Raw genomic sequence first — 21,407 nt, 5'->3', positions numbered from 1 at the left:
ATGTAATATTTATTATGAGTGGGTAGTGCCTAGAAATTTGGATTGATATATAGGGATATAGAACGTAGGAATTTTGTGGAAGTCTGTGAATGGCTCGTGATTTGCCTTTTTTTTTTTTCGTTATTATTATTATTATCTAAGATTTATATAATTTGAAAAATTAAAATTTAATTCTAGGCTTGAAAATTGAAAAATATAAGAATTGACATATTAATTGACATCAAGATTAGAAAGGTGTTGTTAGTTTCAAAATTTTATCATAATTATTTATTTGAATAAATTATATTAATTTAAAAATCTAATAAAAGTGAAAGACTCAAATCTCAGAGTGATTATTTAATTATTTGATGCAAGTTTTAAAAAAGTACCTAATACCTTAGACATCCTATTCATATAGTATATAATAATTATATATAAATTCAAAATAAAAAAATATTATAATTGATATGAATAATTTTTTATCTATTCCGTATTTGCCAATATAAATTATCTAATCTGATTTGACTAGAAGGGAGTTGAAAGTAATAACAAGACAATAGATGATCTTGATTACTGATGGATAAAAAAAAAGATAGGATTATTCAACTAGAAAAATATATCCCCAAACTCAGTGGAAAAATATTTTTCTTATTGTTACAATTACTTAATCTCTAATAATTATATTTGATAACTTTGAAATTGTGCATTCCAAAGGGTTTTAAAATATTTTTCTTATTATTGCAGTTAATTTAAAACTTAAGAATTTGTTTTCTTCGACTTCCTTGCTTCCCCATTGCCCTTTCAAGAGCTGTATGAAAATCTTTAAAGGGTACCATCTCCATCCTGTAACAAATTAATATAAAAACAAAATTAATGTCACTACACTCTTCATTTTACATTTAAAATAATTTCATTTTCTTTTTTAAAAAAATGTATATATATATACAATATTTAAAATAAATTTATAAAGAATTACAAAATTAATTGATAGAGAGAGTAAGAAATCGTACTCATATTTCAATATCCCTGCACGAGCAAGGGCCAATAGATAATCAATTGAACACCTATATTGTGTTTCGTCTAAATTCTTTTCTTGCAGCCAATATCCTTTCAATGAAATATTCTATAAAAAAAAATAACGATAATTCAATATATAACAACATATTCAGTGATCCTACAAATGATCAAGTTCGATAAATAAAATATATATAAATTTTATTCCAATCTTATAAAGTAGGGATGTTATTTTCAATATAACATCGACAACCGTGCTAAAGAATTATGTAGTGTTTAAATTTCATAATTGACCATTTGAAAACTAACCTTGAAAATGAAATATGTAGTAGATATAGTAATTGGCTTCTTTGACATCCCTCCATATGTAACCATAGAGCCACCTTGCCTTACAAAAAAAAAACATCGTATATTTTCAATACATAACGAAAAAAAAGTGAACTTTTAACTTAGAAGAGAACCAAATTAAAAAAAAATGTCTCACTTTAAGAATTTTACCACCATAGTAGCTGCATTTCCGCCAACACAATTCAAGCCTAAACGAGGTTCAGGTATATCACCCTACAACACATCACCGTTACAACAAATTAAAATACACTTATTAATAAATTATATAGTTAAATTAAAATACACTTATTAATAAATTATATAGTTAGTATATATAAGTTAAATCCGTACCAGGAGACTTTTGACGCCTTTCACTTCGAGTTCACTTTCGGTAAATACTTTATCAGCACCAAGTTTGGTTAATTTTTCTTTAATTTCATCAGATCCAGGTTTATCTCTTATGATATTAACGCTATGAATTCCACGAACTCGAGCTAATTGAATAACACATTGTCCTACTATGCTTGTAGCTCCATTTTGGACAATTGTATCCCCTGTTTAATGGAAAACATAATTAGTTAATTTTAAGCCAAATTATAGTAATTAAACATGTTTTTAATTTGGGGAATTTCAATAATAAACCTGGTTTTAAATCCACAAAATCCTCAAGCATTCTTAAAGCACTCAAAGGATTAACAGAAATAGTGGCAGCATATTCAATTGGAGTGGTTTTATCAATTTTGTACCATAAACTTTGGTCTTGTACAACATAGGTTTGCCATGTCCCTGGAACATAAAGACATAAAACTACAATGTCACTGAATTTGAACTTTACTAGTTCTGAATTTAATTTTTATATAAATAAAACACATACAGAATTTGAACTAAAATTATTATAAATTTTTGTACGTCCCTACCTAAGAGTTAGGGGAGGATATTCCAGCATAGGAAATTTATAGTTTGAAGTGTAATTATCAAATATAGCGATAGTTTGAATAATTACCTGGAAGATAAGCAGAATGAATAACCAAATCTCCGGGAGAAAGAGCCTCAACTGCAGAGCCCACAGAATGTACTTCTCCAACACCTTCCCATCCCCCAACTACAGGTACTGATGGCCTTACTGGGTACACTCCTGTTATGCAATTATTAGTAAAAGTAAGGATCTGATCATGAAATTTATTCATCTTTTGTGAAAAAGATCGTGAAGATTGATTTTTTTTCCTATTTTATTTCAAATTTGGAAAATATTTTTTACCTCGCTTTTCATTTTTGATATTGTATTTACGTACATTTAAGTGTGATTTTATTTTTTTTTTTGGAAAAAATATAATCCCATACAACTCCATCTTCAATTTCAACTTCATAAATTGCATAATAATAGATATTAGATAACTCTGTCCACTAAAATTAGAACATATAAAAAGAAGAAAAAATTGTATAAATAAACATATTATTTTATCATAATCTCTAAAATTTTATATCATTTAAAAAAAATCAAAAATCTCCATTCGAATACAGGACTCCCCTCTCGCCCATACATCCCTATTCCCTTTGGGATACATCCTACCTCCCATCTCTATCCAGGCGTTATCTCTATGATACATCCCTCTCCTAATATCTGCTCATCTATTCAGAAGTTCAATGATGTATACGAAATTTATAAATGTTAAGAAAATTTTATAATTTAAAAAATAATAAGAAAATAATATAATTATTTTTGTTTTAAAAAAAAAAAGAGAAATAAGAAAGGGAGATTTATTATTTTATCGAACCCTCTATTCTGTTGATATCTGCTGGGTTGATGGGAGCTGCAAGCATTCTCACACACACGTAGTTCTCATCGATCTCCATCGGTGGAATCTCGGTAACCCTGTCGGAAAATTGTAGTACATACGAAAAAGTCAAGAAAATTTAATATCCGCCCCTATACACTTGTACATATAGTACGAATTTGGGGTGGTGGTAGCTAGTAGGAGGACATTGTGAATCTAGAACGGACCTTGTGACGGTGTCGGGAGGGCCGTGTTGGTCGTAGACAATGGCGGTGGACGGAGGAGACACGATGGCCGGAAAGTTTAGGACGGAGGTTTGTTTATCATGACATAAAGGGACGACCAAAAGTGAATGCTGGGATAGCATTTTTTTTCTCTCTCTAAAATTTGGTGTATTGAAGAGCTTTTAGTATTCACTAGGAAACGTTGGGTGAAGATATTGCTACTTTAATAGTTGAAAGCATATCTACCACCAATTTAATTGGTTAAAATACAGTAAACAAAATGTTTAGGTTTCTAGATAGATAATTTCTTCAATTTTCTAAAATCAACTTATTATGGTGGCGAAAATCCTACCTGAAACGACAAATTCCTCTTTTATTTTTCATCGGAATTCATTTTCATTTGAAAAATATAATGACAATATATTTAATATAATCTCATAAGAGAGATTTGAAAAAGGATAGTATGTAACTTTATTACGATTTTCTTGGAGTTAAAGAGGTTATTTCTGATAGACTCTCGACTCAAGTGAAAATGTCTTTCTTAAAAAAATAATTTGATGAAAAATAATTTTTTTAAAAATACTTTGAAACAATAATTAATGTTTCAGCAAGTTTTTAAAAATGTTTCTAAATGTATTTCTCTCAAAAATATTTTAAGAAAGAAAAAAATCACTTCTGAAAAATAGGTTTTGCTACTCTTCAAAAACAATTATTTTCTTTCAAAAATTTGATCAAATATCTCATTATCTTTAAAATAAACATTTTTTTAACTTTCAAAAGTTTGGCAAAACTGGCTATAGGTTTGGTTATTTTTTTTATCTTAGTTTATTTGTTACTCGACTAGTTATTTTATTGAATATGAAATTTATGTGATATTGATAAAATTTTGAGGATTAATCAAAAAAATTATTTAATTTTTGAATAATGTATGTTATTTTCTCTATCCAAATTTATGTTGCAGCGATAGAATTTCAAAAATTATTTAAAAATATATATGTCTTTTAAAATTTTAAAAATATTTATTATTGTGATTTATATTATTTTTTATAGCATTTTAAATAATATATATTATTTTTTTTGTCCCAATTTATTTAGTTTAATAGGATTTTAATAATACACCAAATATTTTATACGTCTTTTGAACATTTTAAGTTACTAATTATTATAATTTATATATAATATATAATCAATAGTAATCAAATTTCTTTTTAAAGACAGCTTTACCCTCCAAATCTGCCAGGCGGACTTGATGACCTCCTGCTTAATTGATCTACTTTTGAGATCTCATGAGAGCTTTTCGAGGTAATCCAGTTGACGCAGTGCCATCATTATATCATAGATATAATAGCACAACTCATTATACTAATAGTATTTAAATTATTGAATATATTTTAAGTTTCAATGTGACAGCTTCAGCTTAAACCCTTCACACGTGTTTCCTTAGCAGAAAGTGCAATAATTGTACCCTTTCACTTGTAATATCAAATTCAAAATGGATAAATAAGTAGGTAGATGCCCAAGAATTCTTACCCCTACATTAATTCTCGTCAGCCCCTCAATTATTTACTTTTTGTATTTTCCTTACTCTTTTTATAACTTAATTATTTTTATAACATGTTATTAATATGAGTATTCATCACTTTGAACTATTTTAAAAAGATAATAAAAGGATAATAATTTTATTTTCTTAAAATGACGAATATCTCTAAACTTGAATTTGTTTCTCTTGATATATCTGAAAAAATACATCTAAAATCAATGGGTCTGGCAGACACCATCAAAGATGACAATATGATATCTAGTCAAGACTGTGTCAAAACCATGATATTATTCTCTTCTAAATTCCTAAAAAACTTGTTAAGTTTTTAAGATATCAGCAGAAATGGATATCATGTTGAGACAGAAATGAATATTGAATATCTTGGTATAACCAAGAGTGTCTCAGGCCAGAAATATATTTTGAAAGAATTACCAACTTTTTCTTCTCGCCTATATTATGCAAAAAATAGTGCAATTGAAGAACATTTGATCATAAACTAGAAGTTTATTGATCTAAATACATTTGTGCTATGGCATGATCGAATAGGTTATCCTGAATCAATAATGATGAAACACATTCTTGAAAATTCAATTGGACATCCGTTAAAGAACCTGAAGATTCTTACGAATGATGAATTTTTATTTGATGCTTGTTATCAAGACAAATTAATTGTCAGGCCATCAACCCTGAAGGTTGACATCGAATCTCCTGATATTTTAGAGCCTACACATGGGGATATATGTGGACTTATTCATTCACCTAGTGGATTGTTTAGATATTTTATGGTCCTAATAGATGCATCATCAAGATGGTCTCATGTGTGCCTCTTATCATTCCACAATCTGGCGTTTGCGAAGTTATTAGAACAAATAATAAGATTAAGGGCGCAATTCTGAGATTATTCAATTAAAGCTATTCGCCTTGATAATGCTGGAGAATTTACATCCCAAATTTTTGATGATTATTGCTTATCAATTGGAATAAAAATTGAGCATCCTGTTGCTGATGTTCATACTTAAAATGGCCTTGTAGAGTCCTTTATTAAATGCCTACAATTGATAGCAAGACCTTTATTTATGAAAACAAAATTGTCAATTACTGTTTGATTTGTTTATTGTCATTTGATTTCTGCATTTTATTATCGTTGTACTTTGATTATCTTATTTATTTATAATAGTTAATGCTTCTTTCTTTCCGTACAATTCTACCATGACTTTCTCGCTTTTGTTATTCTTTGTTTTCATCTTGTTTTTGATATGCTTGGCCCTATCTGACCTTGTATCTTGTTTTCTTGTTTTCCTCTCTTGAGCCGAGGGTCTCTTTGAAATAGTCGCCCTACCTTTCAAGGTGGGAGTTAGGTCTGCGTACAATCTATCCTACCTCACATGGTGGGATTACACTGGATTTGTTGTTTTTGTTGTTGTTGTTGTACTATTTAGGGTCATGCTATCTTACATACAACAGCACTTGTACGTGTTAGATCAAAAAGTTATAATAAATACTCTCCGTCACAATTAGCATTTGGTCATGATCCAAATATTGTTCATCTATAAATTTTTGGTTGTACGGTATACGTGCCTGTAGCACCACCACAACATACAAAGATGGGCCCTCAATGAAGGTTGGGCTTATATGTTAGGTTTGACTCACCCTCCATAATTCGCTTCCTTAAATTATTAACAGGAAATTTATTTACTGCTCAATTTGCAGATTGTTGGTTTAATGAAATAACTTTTCCACAATTAGGGGAGAGAAAAAGAAACTCGAAAAAAAAATTGCGTGAAAAATTTCATCACTATCTCATTTTGATCCACGTACCCGCACATGTGAGTAGGAGATCCAGAAGATCATCCACTTACAAAAAATAATAAATTAAATGCAAAATGTATTTACTGATTTGAAATGGATAACTAAGTCACATATCCCTGTAGTGAATTTGCATATCTGGATTAATGTCCCAAAAGACTATTTACTAGTATCATAGTTTCGGAATCCCAAACACGCCTAAAGCGTGGTAGATCATTAGGTTCAAAGGATAAAGATCCTAGAAAGAGAAGCATAAGAAATAATAAAGATGATACTACAAAAGAATATCCTGAAGAAGGTCAAGATCTGAGTAATCCTGATATTACTGAAGAAATCAGTGAATCCGATACTCAAGTGAATGAAGAACTTTCAATAAGTTCTACCGGTGATGAGATAAATTTAAATCGATCAAAATCACGATGGATAATGTTTTTGCATATAGTGTTGCACTTAACCTCATGCAAGATAGTGAAAGTCTTGAGCCTAAATCCATCGAAGAATGTCTACGTAGATGTGATTGGCCAGACTGACAAAAGGCAATTTAATCAGAATTAGACTCACTTGCCAAACGTGAGGTTTTTGGACCTGTAGTCCAAACCCCTGAAGGTGTAAAATCAGTTGGCTATAAATTGATTTTTGTGCAAAAACGAAATGAGAGAAATAAAATTATAAGATACAAGGCACGCCTTGTTGCACAAAGATTTTCTCAAAGACCCGGGGTCAACTATGAAGAAACATATTCAGTTGTTATCAATGGAATAACTTTTCGATATCTCATCAGTTTAGCTGTACATAAAAATCTTAAAATAAATCTAATGGATATAGTTACGGCTTATCTTTATAGTTCACTTGATAATGAAATTTACATGAAAATCTCAGAAGAATTAAAATTGTCTGAAGCATATACTAAGTCTCGGGAGATGTACTCAATCAAATTGCAAAGATCATTATATGGTCTGAAACAATCAGGACGTATGCAGTATGATCGTCCTAGTGAATACTTGATAAATGAAGGTTATATAAATGATGTCATTGATCCATGTATTTTTATTAAGAAAATAAAATCAGAGTGTGTTATACTCGATGTTTATGTTGATGACATAAATCTCATTGGAATCCCTGAAGAGATCCAAAAGAAGATTGAATATCTAAAGAAAGAATTTGAGATGAAAGACTTTGGAAAGCCAAAACTTTGTCAGGGTCTGCAAGTTGAACATTTAGCAGATGGGGTCTTTGTCCACTAATCTGCCTACATTGAGAAAATCTTAAAATGATTTTACATGAATAAAGCACGTCTATTAAGTACTCCAATGGTTGTTCGATCACTAGAAGTGGATAAAGATCCATTTTCAACATTCAGAAGAGAATGAAGAACTTCTTGGTCCTGAAGTATCATATCTTAGTGTTATTGGTGCACTTATATATCTTGGTAACACAATCAGACCTGATATAAAATTTTCTGTTAGTTTTATGGCAAGGTATAGTTCATCCCCAACGCGAAGACATTAGAAGGATATCAAGCATATTTGATGATACCTAAAGGGTACCATTGATTTATGTTTGTCTTATATTAACAAAGACTATGTAGACCTTATTGGTTATGCAGATGCATGTTATTTATTAAACCCATATAAAACTCGATCTCAAGCATGCTATCTATTTACATACGGAGGAACTGCTATATCATGGTGATCTACAAAGTAGTCTATTGTTGCTACTTCTTCAAATCATGCTGAAATAATAGCAATTCATGAAGCAAGTAGAGAATGAGTGTGGTTGAGATCGATGATAAAGTTCATCAAAGAAAGATGCAGCCTGGAAAATGATGTCAAAATACTCATAGTTATATTCAAAGACAATGTCGCATGCATAACTCAGTTGAAAGGTGATTTCATAAAAAGAGACAGAACAAAACATATTTCACCAAAATTATTCTTCACACATGATCTCCAGAAGAATGGTGAAATTGATGTACAACAAGTTCGTTCGAGTGATATTCTTGCAATTTATTCACAAAGGGATTACCAACATAAACTTTTGAGAAACTAAGGTATAAGATTGGAATGCGTCGTCTCCAAAAATATCAAATGAAGTTTTCATCAGGGGAAGGAAAATACGTGATGTATTTTTTTTCCCTTAACCAAGGTTTTGTCCTACTGGATTTTTCTGGTAAAGTTTTTAATGAGGCAGCAATCGAGGCGTATTACCAGATGTGTGTACTCTTTTTCTTTCACCAGGAGAATTTTCACTGATTTTTTCCAGTAAGGTTTTAACGAAACACAACATCTATGAGTGTTCAGAATAACTATGTATATTATTTTTTGTAAAAATTTCAATAAGGCACATTATATATGAACATTCAAGGGGGAGTGTTAAAATATTAAGTGGGTGGATGCCCATGAATTCTTGTCCCCTGCCCCCCTCCCCCCACTAATTCTTGTCTCCCCCTCAATTATTGTCTTTTTGCCTATAAATAAGGCATTGTAAAATGCAAAGATATAGAAGAAAATAAAAAAGCTCCAAAAAATTCATTGTTCTTCCTATCCTCTTCTTATTTATTTTCTCTCTGTATTTTGCTTACTCTTCTTATAACTTAATTACTTTTATAATAATACATTAATAAAACGGAGTAAATTATATATACCTAATACCTTAGATAATTAGTGGTGTAGTCAAAAAATTTATAAAGGGTGTCCAAATTTTGGATAGTAAATATTACAAAAAAGGAAGCGATGATTAATGGTATTTTATACTACTTTTAATTAATATTTTGTTGAAATGAAATTAAAGCTTAATTTAAAATAAAAATAAGAAAATCAACTTATCTTGTTCAGAAGGAATATTAGTGTAGCTAAACTAAGAAAACCTTGACATATGACGTTGCAAGAAAAAAAAATTATACCATTACACGTGAAATCGATGTGATAAAGCTTTCGAATTATAGCTGCAATAATATTTCTACTAAGCAGAACAAGGTATTTTTCTTCTCACCTTCTCTCACGTTAAATTATTATTTCTACTAAATATATAAAAAGACAATTAAACATTTCATACATAAAATTGTGGACAAAATCAATGTTAAAAAATAAGCAAAATTTGGGGAAGGATCAAAAGTGCACAATATTACAAATATGAGACACTATTAGTGCTCCATGTTAAAACTCAAGAATGACTTTGAGTCTTAATCCAAAGATAAAAGACTATTTTGGGCTTTTTCTCACCAAAGACACTGGAGTAAGTTTAAGAAGGAGATAGTAACAACAGTGTATAGGTCCTGAACCCCGGGGAGGATAACCCGAAGTGTCAATACGACCTCTAGAGCCCGAAAAAACACTATAACCTTTCTGACCCAGCCTAGATCCACTTGCACCATCTGAGCCCTGAATAGTTTCCTATACTGGTCTACCTTGATAGTCGTGGGTACCTGGACCTGAATACTCTCTACTTCTGGAGGAGTGACCACTGAACTAATCCTACCGAGAGAATCTCTTGGTTTCTCCCTATCTCGCATGTCGAATGCTCTCAATTATCCTGGCGTGGTCAATAACACTCTAGAAGGTACCATCGGATAATACAAGAGAGGCTGTAGCCTCTTAAAGATAGCCCGCAAATCCCTTCACTAGCTTACGGATACGCTCAAACTTAGTAGGAATATTGGACATGGCATAATGAGACAACTCATGAAAGAGAGCATCATACTCAGATAAAGATAAGAAGCCTTGCTCCAATCTATCAAACTCATCTCGACGCTGGTCACGGAGGCTATACGGTACAAACCTCTCAAGAAACACCTCTGAAAACTGCTCCCAACTCATCATAGGGGAACTAATAGGTCTACTGGAAATAATCGATCTCTAATACTCCTTGGCCACCCCTGTGAACTTATACGAAGGACAAGCTACTCCATGAACCTCAAGAAAGGTTGAACAACCTGTCCTGGCACTCAGTCAAAAAATAATAAGCCTTCTCCCCTGCCGTACCATTAAATCTAGGAGGTTTCAGCCGAACAAAGCTCTTCTGCTCAGCTACTAACATGGCAACACTAGTAGAGTGACAAATCTCAGGGGTATTATAGAAGGCATAGAAGAAGATCTTGGAGTCGAGAACCCAACACTAGGTCCCTGAACTAGTGGCGTAGTACCAACTGTAATAGGAGAGCCTGAAGTACCTAGAAGAATACCAGGAGTCGGAGCACCATTTAGTCTAGCCAATAATCTGATCAATAACTCTTGAAGCATCGGAGCACGATCAGGAACCGCTGGAGGCTGGCCTGGCCTCTGATCCTCAGCCTACTGCTCATAATCATCCTCGTGCTCATACACAGGCTCGAGTGATGTCTCCCTAGATCGGCCACCAGTAGGTGTCGCTCCCCTAGCTCAGCCTTGTACCATGAATCCACCACGTCCTCTACCTCGCCCGCGAACTGGGGCTTGGGCAGCAGGTGCGACTTCACTATTAGCGACTCCAACTCTAGTTCTCACCATCTCCGCAGAAGGAATAGATTGGAGATATGCAACACTTAATCTGAATAAATTGCACGAAAGGAATCAAAAGAAGGAAATTTTATCCTAATAAGTATCTTGTAGCCTCTTAAAGATAAGTACGGACGTCTATGTACCGATCCACAAGACTCTTCTAGACACCCTCCTCTTTAACTTATAAGATCGGTGAACCTAAGACTCTGATACTAATTTGTCATGACCCAAAAATTAAGGTCATGATGGCACCCATCTTAAACCCCATCCCAATGCGTAAATGAAAAAGTAAAACCATATGAGACTCTCAAAAAGGGAAGTAAGGGCACAAATAAATGCAACAAAAATAAATTACAACAATGAAAATACCCCAAAACTTAGTGTCATAAGTGTAAAGTGTATTTAATACAAAATCTGAATCGGGAGATACAACATAAGTAGGTCAAATAAATTAATTTTTGTAAGGTAGGATGCTGTGACGGAAATGAGTATTTATAGAAGAAAAATCATATCTCACTGTAGATTTATCCAAATTAGTTGATTCTTGAACGATATGAAACTAGACTTCCATATCTACAATTCTTATGAAGACACCAAATCCTAATAAGGAATTTATCTTATTCAAACACAGCTCCCAAAAAGAGTATTCTGTTAAAAATAACTCATTTCACCTACCATAGAAAGATCTAGATACATTTCACATCACTCATGACATAAATTGTCCTCCATTTAACATCATCCATGACATCAATATATTCCACTAAATTTTCAGATTTTTTTTATAATTATTTTATTTATTTTTAGGTCTCTCTTTCCCACCTATAAATACCCACCTTATTTCCTCATTTTATTCATCAAGCTTTCTCAAGCAAATCTTCTCTCTATACACTTCTTTACACATTCTCAAATGTAGTTTTAGTTCTTAGTAGTGAAGAAATACTATTCCGGTGATTCATATACTCCGCGTAGTACACAAAACGTTCCGTCAAGGAGAAAACCTAGGACTCAAGAGTGTTCATTAAGTCTTTCGGTACCAACTAAAGCTTCGATTTCTAGGTATGTAAGGTTTCAATGAGAGTATTCCTTCCACTCTCATGTCTAAATTATTTTGATTATATGATAAATTATATTTATTTTCTTTAAGCTCTACTCTAAGTTATGTATGTGTTTATCCATGGGTTCTTCCACCATGTAGTCCAAAAACTCTTTCAATTAAATATCTTGATTTCAAGTAATATTTTCTTATGGTAAATTCTTATTTTTACTTAATAGTATGAATAATGGTTAAACTAATGATTATTGCTCTATTTTGATGCAACATAATTTCATATATATGAATTGATGGTTTACAAGTAATTCCTCCATTTATTTATTTAAAGGCTCTTGAAATTCATGGTGGGTTATTTAAAACATGATTTTTAATTAATGGATTTCAAAGTATTTATGAATATTTATTTACATACATATTTGCAAGTTGAAGTGATTTGAACCCACCTAGTTTTACTATGTTTTTAATAAAGTTTGACTTGAAAGCTTTGACTCCAAATAAATGTTTAAGAAAGCAATATCTATGATCAAAAAAGGGAGTCTTATGAAATGAAAGAATGATGAAATGATATGAATGATGGATTCTTTATGCAATAAGGACAATTCTTGCATATTTGAATTATCAAATATTTTAATGAGCTATTCTACCGAATATGATGTTTGAATTCTCAAGTTATATGCTATGAATATTTTGAAGTATTAAACTATTCTGTGGGATTGACTTAGCACCGAATGAGGCATTGAGGTGGGATTCGGTAAGGGAATCCTAGTAGCAACCCCTTGTCTCATTAACTATGTGCCAACATAGGAGCCTTTGTAGGCTTAGGCTAATGGATCCATGAAAGCCCTTAAAGTTAAAGTTAAAGAAATGAATGAAGTTGACGGAGTTCTACCCGGCAAGTAGTCTCCCCGACCAACGTAGGGGATTATGTTGGATTCCATGTAATAGCTCGCATGGTCTTAAATGTCGGTTATGGTTAATTTCCCACAAAATGAATATTTTAAAGGATATCTATATGATTTATTATGCATACATTAAATTATGTTCCATATTACATAAACTTTTAATGTTTCCTCAATGTTCATGCATCCTTACATACTTAGTACATTCAAAGTACTAATGCATACTCTTTTGCCTACATGATATCACCATGTAGGGATCAGTGCTCCTCCTCGTTCTCCTCCACGTGGCTAGTTGATATTCCATTGAAGACTACTTTTGGTGAGTTCCCATGTTCCGGGAACAATACTCCTTTATCTTTCTAGTTTATGATATGTTAAGATATTTTACTATGGCATTTCTTCTATTATGATTGAGGGTGAGCTAGGGACTTGTCTTAGCCCCGTTAAATCTAATAGTTAGAGGTATTGTTGGACATATGTAAGTTGAAGATTTATTATGATTTCCGCTTGTTTATTTATCATCATTACCTATGAAAGGCTAAAAGAATGCTAAGAGGCTTGTTTGAGGTACTTTCGGGTTCCTCATTCGCCATGTCACGTCTAGGCCCTAGGCTTGGATCGTGACAAACTTGGTATCAGAGCCAGAGGTTTTGAATGGTCCTTGGAGTCCAACATACCGCGTCGAATAGGGTCTTGTTTATGGTTGTGAAGCGCACCACAATTATGAATAGGAGACTATGAGGCGTTTAGGAAAAAAATTTCACTTCTTTCAAATTCATGTCGTGCCTTAGAGCATCCTAAGCTTTCCTTTAACTAACGACCCATTTTGTGTCCTATAGATAATGACTCGTGGAAGACCACCTCGAAGAGCAAGGGTTGACGATGAGGACCAAACTCCTCCGGTTCCCAATGCCCAACATCATGAGGATGGGGTAACCCATGCTGAGTTTCGCAGTATTATTACTTTGTTAGCTCAAGTCGTAGCCAACCAAGGGAATCTAGGTGTTCCTCCTCCCCAAATACAAAATCCAGCCTCTAGGATTCGGGATTTCCAAAGGATGAATCCGCCCGAGTTCGATGGTTCTAAACTAGATGAGGACCCTATGGAGTTCATTAATGAGGTATACCGGATTGTGGCTATCATGGGTGTGCCACCAAATGAGAAGGCCGAGCTAGTGGCCTATCAACTCAAAGGTATGGCTCGAGTGTGGTATGAACAATGGGTTGTTGAGAGGGATGAAGAAATAGGGCCGATAGGATGGGAAGAGTTTAAAGGTGCCTTCCTAGATCGCTTTTTCCCATTGGAGCTAAGGGAGGCCAAAATCCAAGAATTTATCAACCTCTGTCAAGAAAGTATGAGCGTGAGGGAGTATGCTCTCAAATTCACTAAGTTGTCAAAGTATGCTCCCTTCATGGTCTCCGACCCAAGAGCTAGAATGAGCAAGTTTATTTCCGATGTCTCAAGCTTGGTGTCCAAGGAGTGCAAAACAGCCATGTTGGTCAAGGAGATGGACATCTCTCGGTTAATGACTTACGCAGAACAAATCAAAGAAGAGAAGCTTAGAGAGAGATCAAGGGGGTTCAAAAAGGCTAGAATGGATGGTGGAGGGTTTAACCCTCAAAGGTCCGATCATGGTAACAATGGCAAAGGCCAAGGTGGACAACGATTTGTGGGACAAGGTTCCACCAATACTCCTCCTCCAAAGTTCAACAAGGACAAGAGTGGTAAACCAATGATTCCAAGAGAGAATGTTGCTACTCAAACTTTCCCCACTTGCAAGAAGTGTGGAAGGACTTACAAAGGGGAATGTTTAGCCGGCTCCAATGCATGCTTTAAGTGTGGCAAGATGGGCCACCATGCTAAGGATTGTAGAGATGGTAGTGGTAGGACTCAAGGACAAATTTCTCATGGTCAACAAGTCCAAGGAGGTGTCCAACGCACCAACCGTTTTACGCCTTGCATGGGAGACAAGAGATTGAGGATGCACCCAATGTCATTACCGGTATGTTAAAGGTCTTTTCTTTTGATGTGTATGCACTATTAGATCCGGGTGCAAATTTATCTTTTGTTACTCCATTCCTTGCTAATAGATTTGATGTTTTACCTGAAATGTTATTAGAACCTTATTTGGTGTCTACCCCTGTTGGTGAGTCAGTTATTGCAAGAAAGGTCTATAGGGATTGCCTTGTGTCTATCTTGCATAAAGTTATTCCTTGTGATCTCATTGAGCTTGACATGATAGATTTCGATGTCATTCTTAGGATGGATTGGTTACATGCATTTTATGCTTCCATAGATTGTAGAAATCGTCGAGTCAAGTTCCAATTTCCAAATGAGCCTGTTATTGAATGGCAGGGTCGTGATTCGGTGGTGAAGGGTCAGTTTATTTCTTATCTTAAGGCTCACAAAATGATTTCTAAGGGATGTATTTACCACATTGTGAGGGTTAGGGATGTCAACTCCAAAAGTCCTTCTCTTGAGTCAGTTCCTATAGTCAATGAATTCCCTGATGTCTTTCCCGATGACCTTCCCGGTGTTCCTCCCGAAAGGGAAGTTGATTTTGGTATCGATCTCCTCCCCGATACCAAACCTATCTCTATTCCTCCTTACCGTATGGCCCCAGCAGAATTGAAAGAGCTGAAGGAACAATTAAAGGACTTGTTAGAGAAGGGGTTCATAAGACCAAGTATTTCGCCATGGGGTGCTCCCGTTCTATTTGTAAGAAAGAAGGATGGGTCATTTCGAATGTGCATAGACTACCGACAATTAAATAAGATGACCATTAAGAACAAGTACCCACTCCCTAGAATAGATGACTTATTTGATCAATTGCAAGGGGCAAGTCACTTCTCCAAGATCGACCTTCGGTCCGGCTATCACCAACTACGGGTAAGGGAGTGTGACATTCCCAAAACAGCCTTTCGAACAAGGTATAGTCACTATGAGTTTGTGGTGATGAGTTTTGGGTTGACGAATGCACCGGTGGTGTTTATGGACTTGATGAATAGGGTGTTCAAACCTTACCTTGATACCTTTGTAGTGGTCTTCATTGATGATATTTTAATTTACTCTCGGGGTGAGGAAGAACATAAAAATTACTTGAGAGTTGTTCTTCAAACATTGAGGGATAAACAATTATTTGCAAAATTTAGTAAGTGTGAATTTTGGTTAAAGGAGGTAGCATTTCTTGGTCACATAATGTCCGGTGATGGAATCAAGGTTGATCCTAAGAAAATAGAGGCAGTCAAAAAATTGGCCTAGACCATTATCTCCTTCAGATATTAGGAGCTTTTTAGGTCTAGCCGGGTACTATAGAAGGTTCGTCAAAGGCTTTTCTTCCATTTCATCTCCTATGACAAAATTGACCCAAAAGAAATCCAAATTCATATGGACAGATGAGTGTGAGAAGAGTTTCCAGACCTTAAAAGATCGACTTACCTCTGCTCCTATTTTGACTCTCCCAGAAGGATTAGAGGGGTTTGTAGTTTATTGTGATGCTTCAAAGATTGGTTTAGGTTGTGTCTTAATGCAAAACGGCAAGGTCATAGCCTATGCTTCTAGGCAATTAAAGGTGCATGAGCGTAACTACCCTACCCATGACCTTGAATTAGCGGCCGTTGTTTTTGCTCTGAAGATTTGGAGGCATTACCTCTATGGGGTGCATGTGGATGTGTATACTGATCATAAGAGTCTTCAGTATGTGTTCACCCAAAAGGACCTTAACCTAAGGCAAAGGAGGTGACTAGAACTCCTTAAGGACTATGACATGAGTGTGCACTATTATCCGGGTAAAGCTAATGTGGTTGCTGATGCACTTAGTAGAGTGTCTATGGGGATTATGGTTCATGTGGATGAAAGTAAGAGGGAGTTGGTGAAAGATGTTCACCGATTGGCTAGATTAGGGGTGAAGTTGTGTCGTACTAATGATGGGGGTATGGTTGTTCAAAATAGGTCTGAATCCTCTTTGGTGGTGGATGTTAAATCCAAGCAAGATCTTGACCCAAAGTTTATCGAGTTAAAGAAGTTGGTAAAGGAAAAGAAGATAGAGGTCTTTTCCCAAGGGGGAGATGTGGTACTATACTATCAAGGTCGAATATGTGTTCCAAATGTTGATGGCCTAAGGAGTTTGATCATGATGGAGGCTCATAATTCTACATACTCCATTCATCCCGGTTCAACGAAAATGTACCGAGACTTAAGGGAGTTGTATTGGTGGGGTGGCATGAAGAAGGACATAGCAAGGTTTGTGTCCGAAGGTACGAATTGCCAACAAGTGAAGGCCGAACATCAAAGGCTGGGTGGCCTAGCCCAAGACATTGAAATCCCAACTTGGAAGTAGGAAGATGTGAATATGGATTTTGTAGTGGGTTTGCCTCATACCTGGAAGTGTCATGACTCGATTTGGGTAATTGTTGATAGAATGACTAAGTCAGCTCACTTCCTACCGGTTAAAACTTCCTATAGTGCCGAAGACTATGCCAAGTTGTATATTCGGGAGTTGGTGAGGTTGTATGGTGTGCCATTATCCATTATTTCAGATCGTGGTACCCAATTCACTTCTCACTTCTGGAGATTATTTCAAAAAGGCCTCGGTACTAAGGTAAAGTTGAGCACAGCATTCCATCCTCAAACGGATGGGCAAGCCGAAAGGACGATTCAAACACTAGAGGATATGTTAAGGGCTTGTGTGATGAAGTTTAAAGAGAATTGGGATGATCATCTACCTCTCATCGAGTTTGCCTATAATAATAGTTACCACTCAAGTATTGAGATGGCACCGTTTGAGGCTTTGTATGGGAGACGATGTAGATCACCGGTTGGTTGGTTCGAAGTAGGCAAGATGACCTTGTTGGGCCCCGATTTGGTACTTGATACTTTAGAGAAGGTGAAGATCATTAGAGAAAGGTTGAAGACGGCTCAAAGTCGTCAAAAGTCCTATTCTGATACTAGAAGAAGGGATCTTGAGTTTAATGTGGATGATTGGGTGTATCTAAAGGTTTCACCCATGAAAGGTGTGGTTCGATTTGGTAAGAAAGGGAAATTGAGCCCTAGATATGTAGGGCCTTATAGAATCGTGAGACGTGTTGGTAAGGTTGCATATGAGTTGGAATTACCATTGGAAATGGGCACGGTTCATCCGGTGTTTCACGTGTCTATGTTGAAAAAACGTGTGGGTGATTCTAGTTCCATTGTACCAATGGAAGTAGTGAATATTGAATAAAACTTGACCTATGAAGAAGTTCCTGTGGAAATTTTGGACCGGCAAGTTAAGAGATTGAGGAACAAAGAAGTTGCATCAGTTAAAGTCCTTTGGAAGAATCAACAAATAGAAAGTGCAATATGGGAAGCGGAAGCGGATATGATTAAGAGATACCCTCATCTTTTCCCCTCTACCCAAACCTAAGGTATTAAGTTTCCCTTGCTCAATTACTTGAAATTTTTACATCTCAACTTTTCTTGTCATATGCTTGCAAAATTATGAAATATGTTTTAAACGGTATTTTAAATTACACTAGTGCATTAATGATAGGTTGTTTGTTAACACTCTACTCTACTCAAGCTAAGTCTTTTCTCATTCGAGGACGAATGTTCCCAAGGGGGAGATAATGTAACATCCCCTAAAAACGTTGTATACGATATTTTAATTTTCGCCTAAACATGATACATCCTCTGTAATTTGGGCATAACTTTTCATAGGAATATTCAAATTGAGTGATTCAGATTTCTGAGTAACCACAAGATCATTACCTACAACTTTTATGAAGACCATATTTTAATATTCGGAGGTTAAGTAGGTCAAATAAATTAATTTTTGTAAGGTAGGATGTTGTGATGGAAATGAGTATTTATAGAAGAAAAATCATATCTCACTGTAGATTTATCCAAATTAGTTGATTCTTGAACGATATAAAACTAGACTTCCATATTGACAATTCTTATGAAGACACCAAATCCTAATAAGGAATTTATCTTATTCAAACACAGCTCCCAAAAAGAGTATTCTGTCAAAAATAACTCATTTCACCTACCATAGAAAGATCTAGATACATTTCACATCACTCATGACATAAATTGTCCTCCATTTAACATCATCCATGACATCAATATATTCCACTAAATTTTCAGATTTTTTTTATAATAATTTTATTTATTTTTAGGTCCCTCTTTCCCACCTATAAATACCCACCTTATTTCCTCATTTTATTCATCAAGCTTTCTCAAGCAAATCTTCTCTCTATACACTTCTTTACACATTCTCAAATGTAGTTTTAGTTCTTAGTAGTGAAGAAATACTATTTCGGTGATTCATATACTCCGCGTAGTACACAAAACGTTCCGTCAAGGAGAAAACCTAGGACTCAAGAGTGTTCATTAAGTCTTTCGGTACCAACTAAAGCTTCGATTTCTAGGTATGTAAGGTTTCAATGAGAGTATTCCTTCCACTCTCATGTCTAAATTATTTTGATTATATGATAAATTATATTTATTTTCTTTAAGCTCTACTCTAAGTTATGTATGTGTTTATCCATGGGTTCTTCCACCATGTAGTCCAAAAACTCTTTCAATTAAATATCTTGATTTCAAGTAATATTTTCTTATGGTAAATTCTTATTTTTACTTAATAGTATGAATAATGGTTAAACTAATGATTATTGCTCTATTTTGATGCAACATAATTTCATATATATGAATTGATGGTTTACAAGTAATTCCTCCATTTATTTATTTAAAGGCTCTTGAAATTCATGGTGGGTTATTTAAAACATGATTTTTAATTAATGGATTTCAAAGTATTTATGAATATTTATTTACATACATATTTGCAAGTTGAAGTGATTTGAACCCACCTAGTTTTACTATGTTTTTAATAAAGTTTGACTTGAAAGCTTTGACTCCAAATAAATGTTTAAGAAAGCAATATCTATGATCAAAAAAGGGAGTCTTATGAAATGAAAGAATGATGAAATGATATGAATGATGGATTCTTTATGCAATAAGGACAATTCTTGCATATTTGAATTATCAAATATTTTAATGAGCTATTCTACCGAATATGATGTTTGAATTCTCAAGTTATATGCTATGAATATTTTGAAGTATTAAACTATTCTGTGGGATTGACTTAGCACCGAATGAGGCATTGAGGTGGGATTCGGTAAGGGAATCCTAGTAGCAACCCCTTGTCTCATTAACTATCTGCCAACATAGGAGTCTTTGTAGGCTTAGGCTAATGGATCCATGAAAGCCCTTAAAGTTAAAGTTAAAGAAATGAATGAAGTTGACGGAGTTCTACCCGGCAAGTAGTCTCCCCGACCAACGTAGGGGGTTATGTTGGATTCCATGTAATAGCTCGCATGGTCTTAAATGTCGGTTATGGTTAATTTCCCACAAAATAAATATTTTAAAGGATATCTATATGATTTATTATGCATACATTAAATTATGTTCCATATTACATAAACTTTTAATGTTTCCTCAATGTTCATGCATCCTTACATACTTAGTACATTCAAAGTACTAATGCATACTCTTTTGCCTACATGATATCACCATGTAGGGATCAGTGCTCCTCCTCGTTCTCCTCCACGTGGCTAGTTGATATTCCATTGAAGACTACTTTTGGTGAGTTCCCATGTTCCGGGAACAATACTCCTTTATCTTTCTAGTTTATGATATGTTAAGATATTTTACTATGGCATTTCTTCTATTATGATTGAGAGTGAGCTAGGGACTTGTCTTAGCCCCGTTAAATCTAATAGTTAGAGGTATTGTTGGACATATGTAAGTTGAAGATTTATTATGATTTCCGCTTGTTTATTTATCATCATTACCTATGAAAGGCTAAAAGAATGTTAAGAGGCTTGTTTGAGGTACTTTCGGGTTTCTCATTCGCCATGTCACGTCTAGGCCCTAGGCTTGGATCGTGACAATATACAGATCACCGCAGCTTATATTATATTATGAGTTAGAAGGATCTTAATTCTAGACAGCGGCGCTGGATTGAGTTACTGGCCGATTATGACATCTCTATCCTCTACCACCCAGGCAAGGCAAATATAGTAGCGGATGCGTTGAGCTGGAAGATAGGGAGTGTGGATAGTTTAGCTTACTTCTCTACTGCAGAGCGACCCCTAGCCTTCGACATCCAGTCTTTGTCTAATCGGATGGTCAGGTTGGACATCTCATATTTTGAACACATTTTGGCTTTTGTGGGAGCTCGGTCATCTCTACTGGACTAGATTCATGGCCGACAGTTTGAGGATGGAGCATTAGTAGAGCTTCGAGAGTTAGTATTGCGAGGTGAGGGTGGACAGG

The 21,407-nt window shown here is 34.6% G+C and overlaps 1 protein-coding gene across 2 annotated transcripts; it reads right to left on the bottom strand.

Annotated features, from left to right (window-relative positions):
* Window positions 1–522: 522 nt before the first annotated feature.
* Window positions 523–3,550, bottom strand: LOC129904362 (enoyl-[acyl-carrier-protein] reductase, mitochondrial-like). Of its 2 annotated transcripts, XM_055979926.1 has the most exons (9): window positions 3,323–3,550; window positions 3,096–3,193; window positions 2,324–2,455; window positions 1,963–2,106; window positions 1,672–1,874; window positions 1,478–1,554; window positions 1,303–1,381; window positions 990–1,102; window positions 523–822 (listed from the first exon to the last, which is right to left on the bottom strand). In XM_055979926.1, the coding sequence occupies exons 1-9, from the start codon at window positions 3,460–3,462 to the stop codon at window positions 729–731; spliced, it is 1,080 nt and encodes a 359-aa protein (XP_055835901.1). In that variant the 5' UTR covers window positions 3,463–3,550; the 3' UTR covers window positions 523–728. The 2 variants fall into 2 exon arrangements, with proteins under 2 accessions (XP_055835901.1, XP_055835902.1); XM_055979927.1 differs by lacking the exon at window positions 990–1,102.
* Between the last annotated feature and the right edge of the window lie 17,857 nt (window positions 3,551–21,407).

Source organism: Solanum dulcamara, chromosome 9 (assembly GCF_947179165.1).
Source record: "Solanum dulcamara chromosome 9, daSolDulc1.2, whole genome shotgun sequence".
Taxonomy (NCBI): domain Eukaryota; kingdom Viridiplantae; phylum Streptophyta; class Magnoliopsida; order Solanales; family Solanaceae; genus Solanum; species Solanum dulcamara.
Note: the sequence above shows the minus strand (reverse complement) of the source record. Positions and strands in the feature narration are given on the sequence as shown.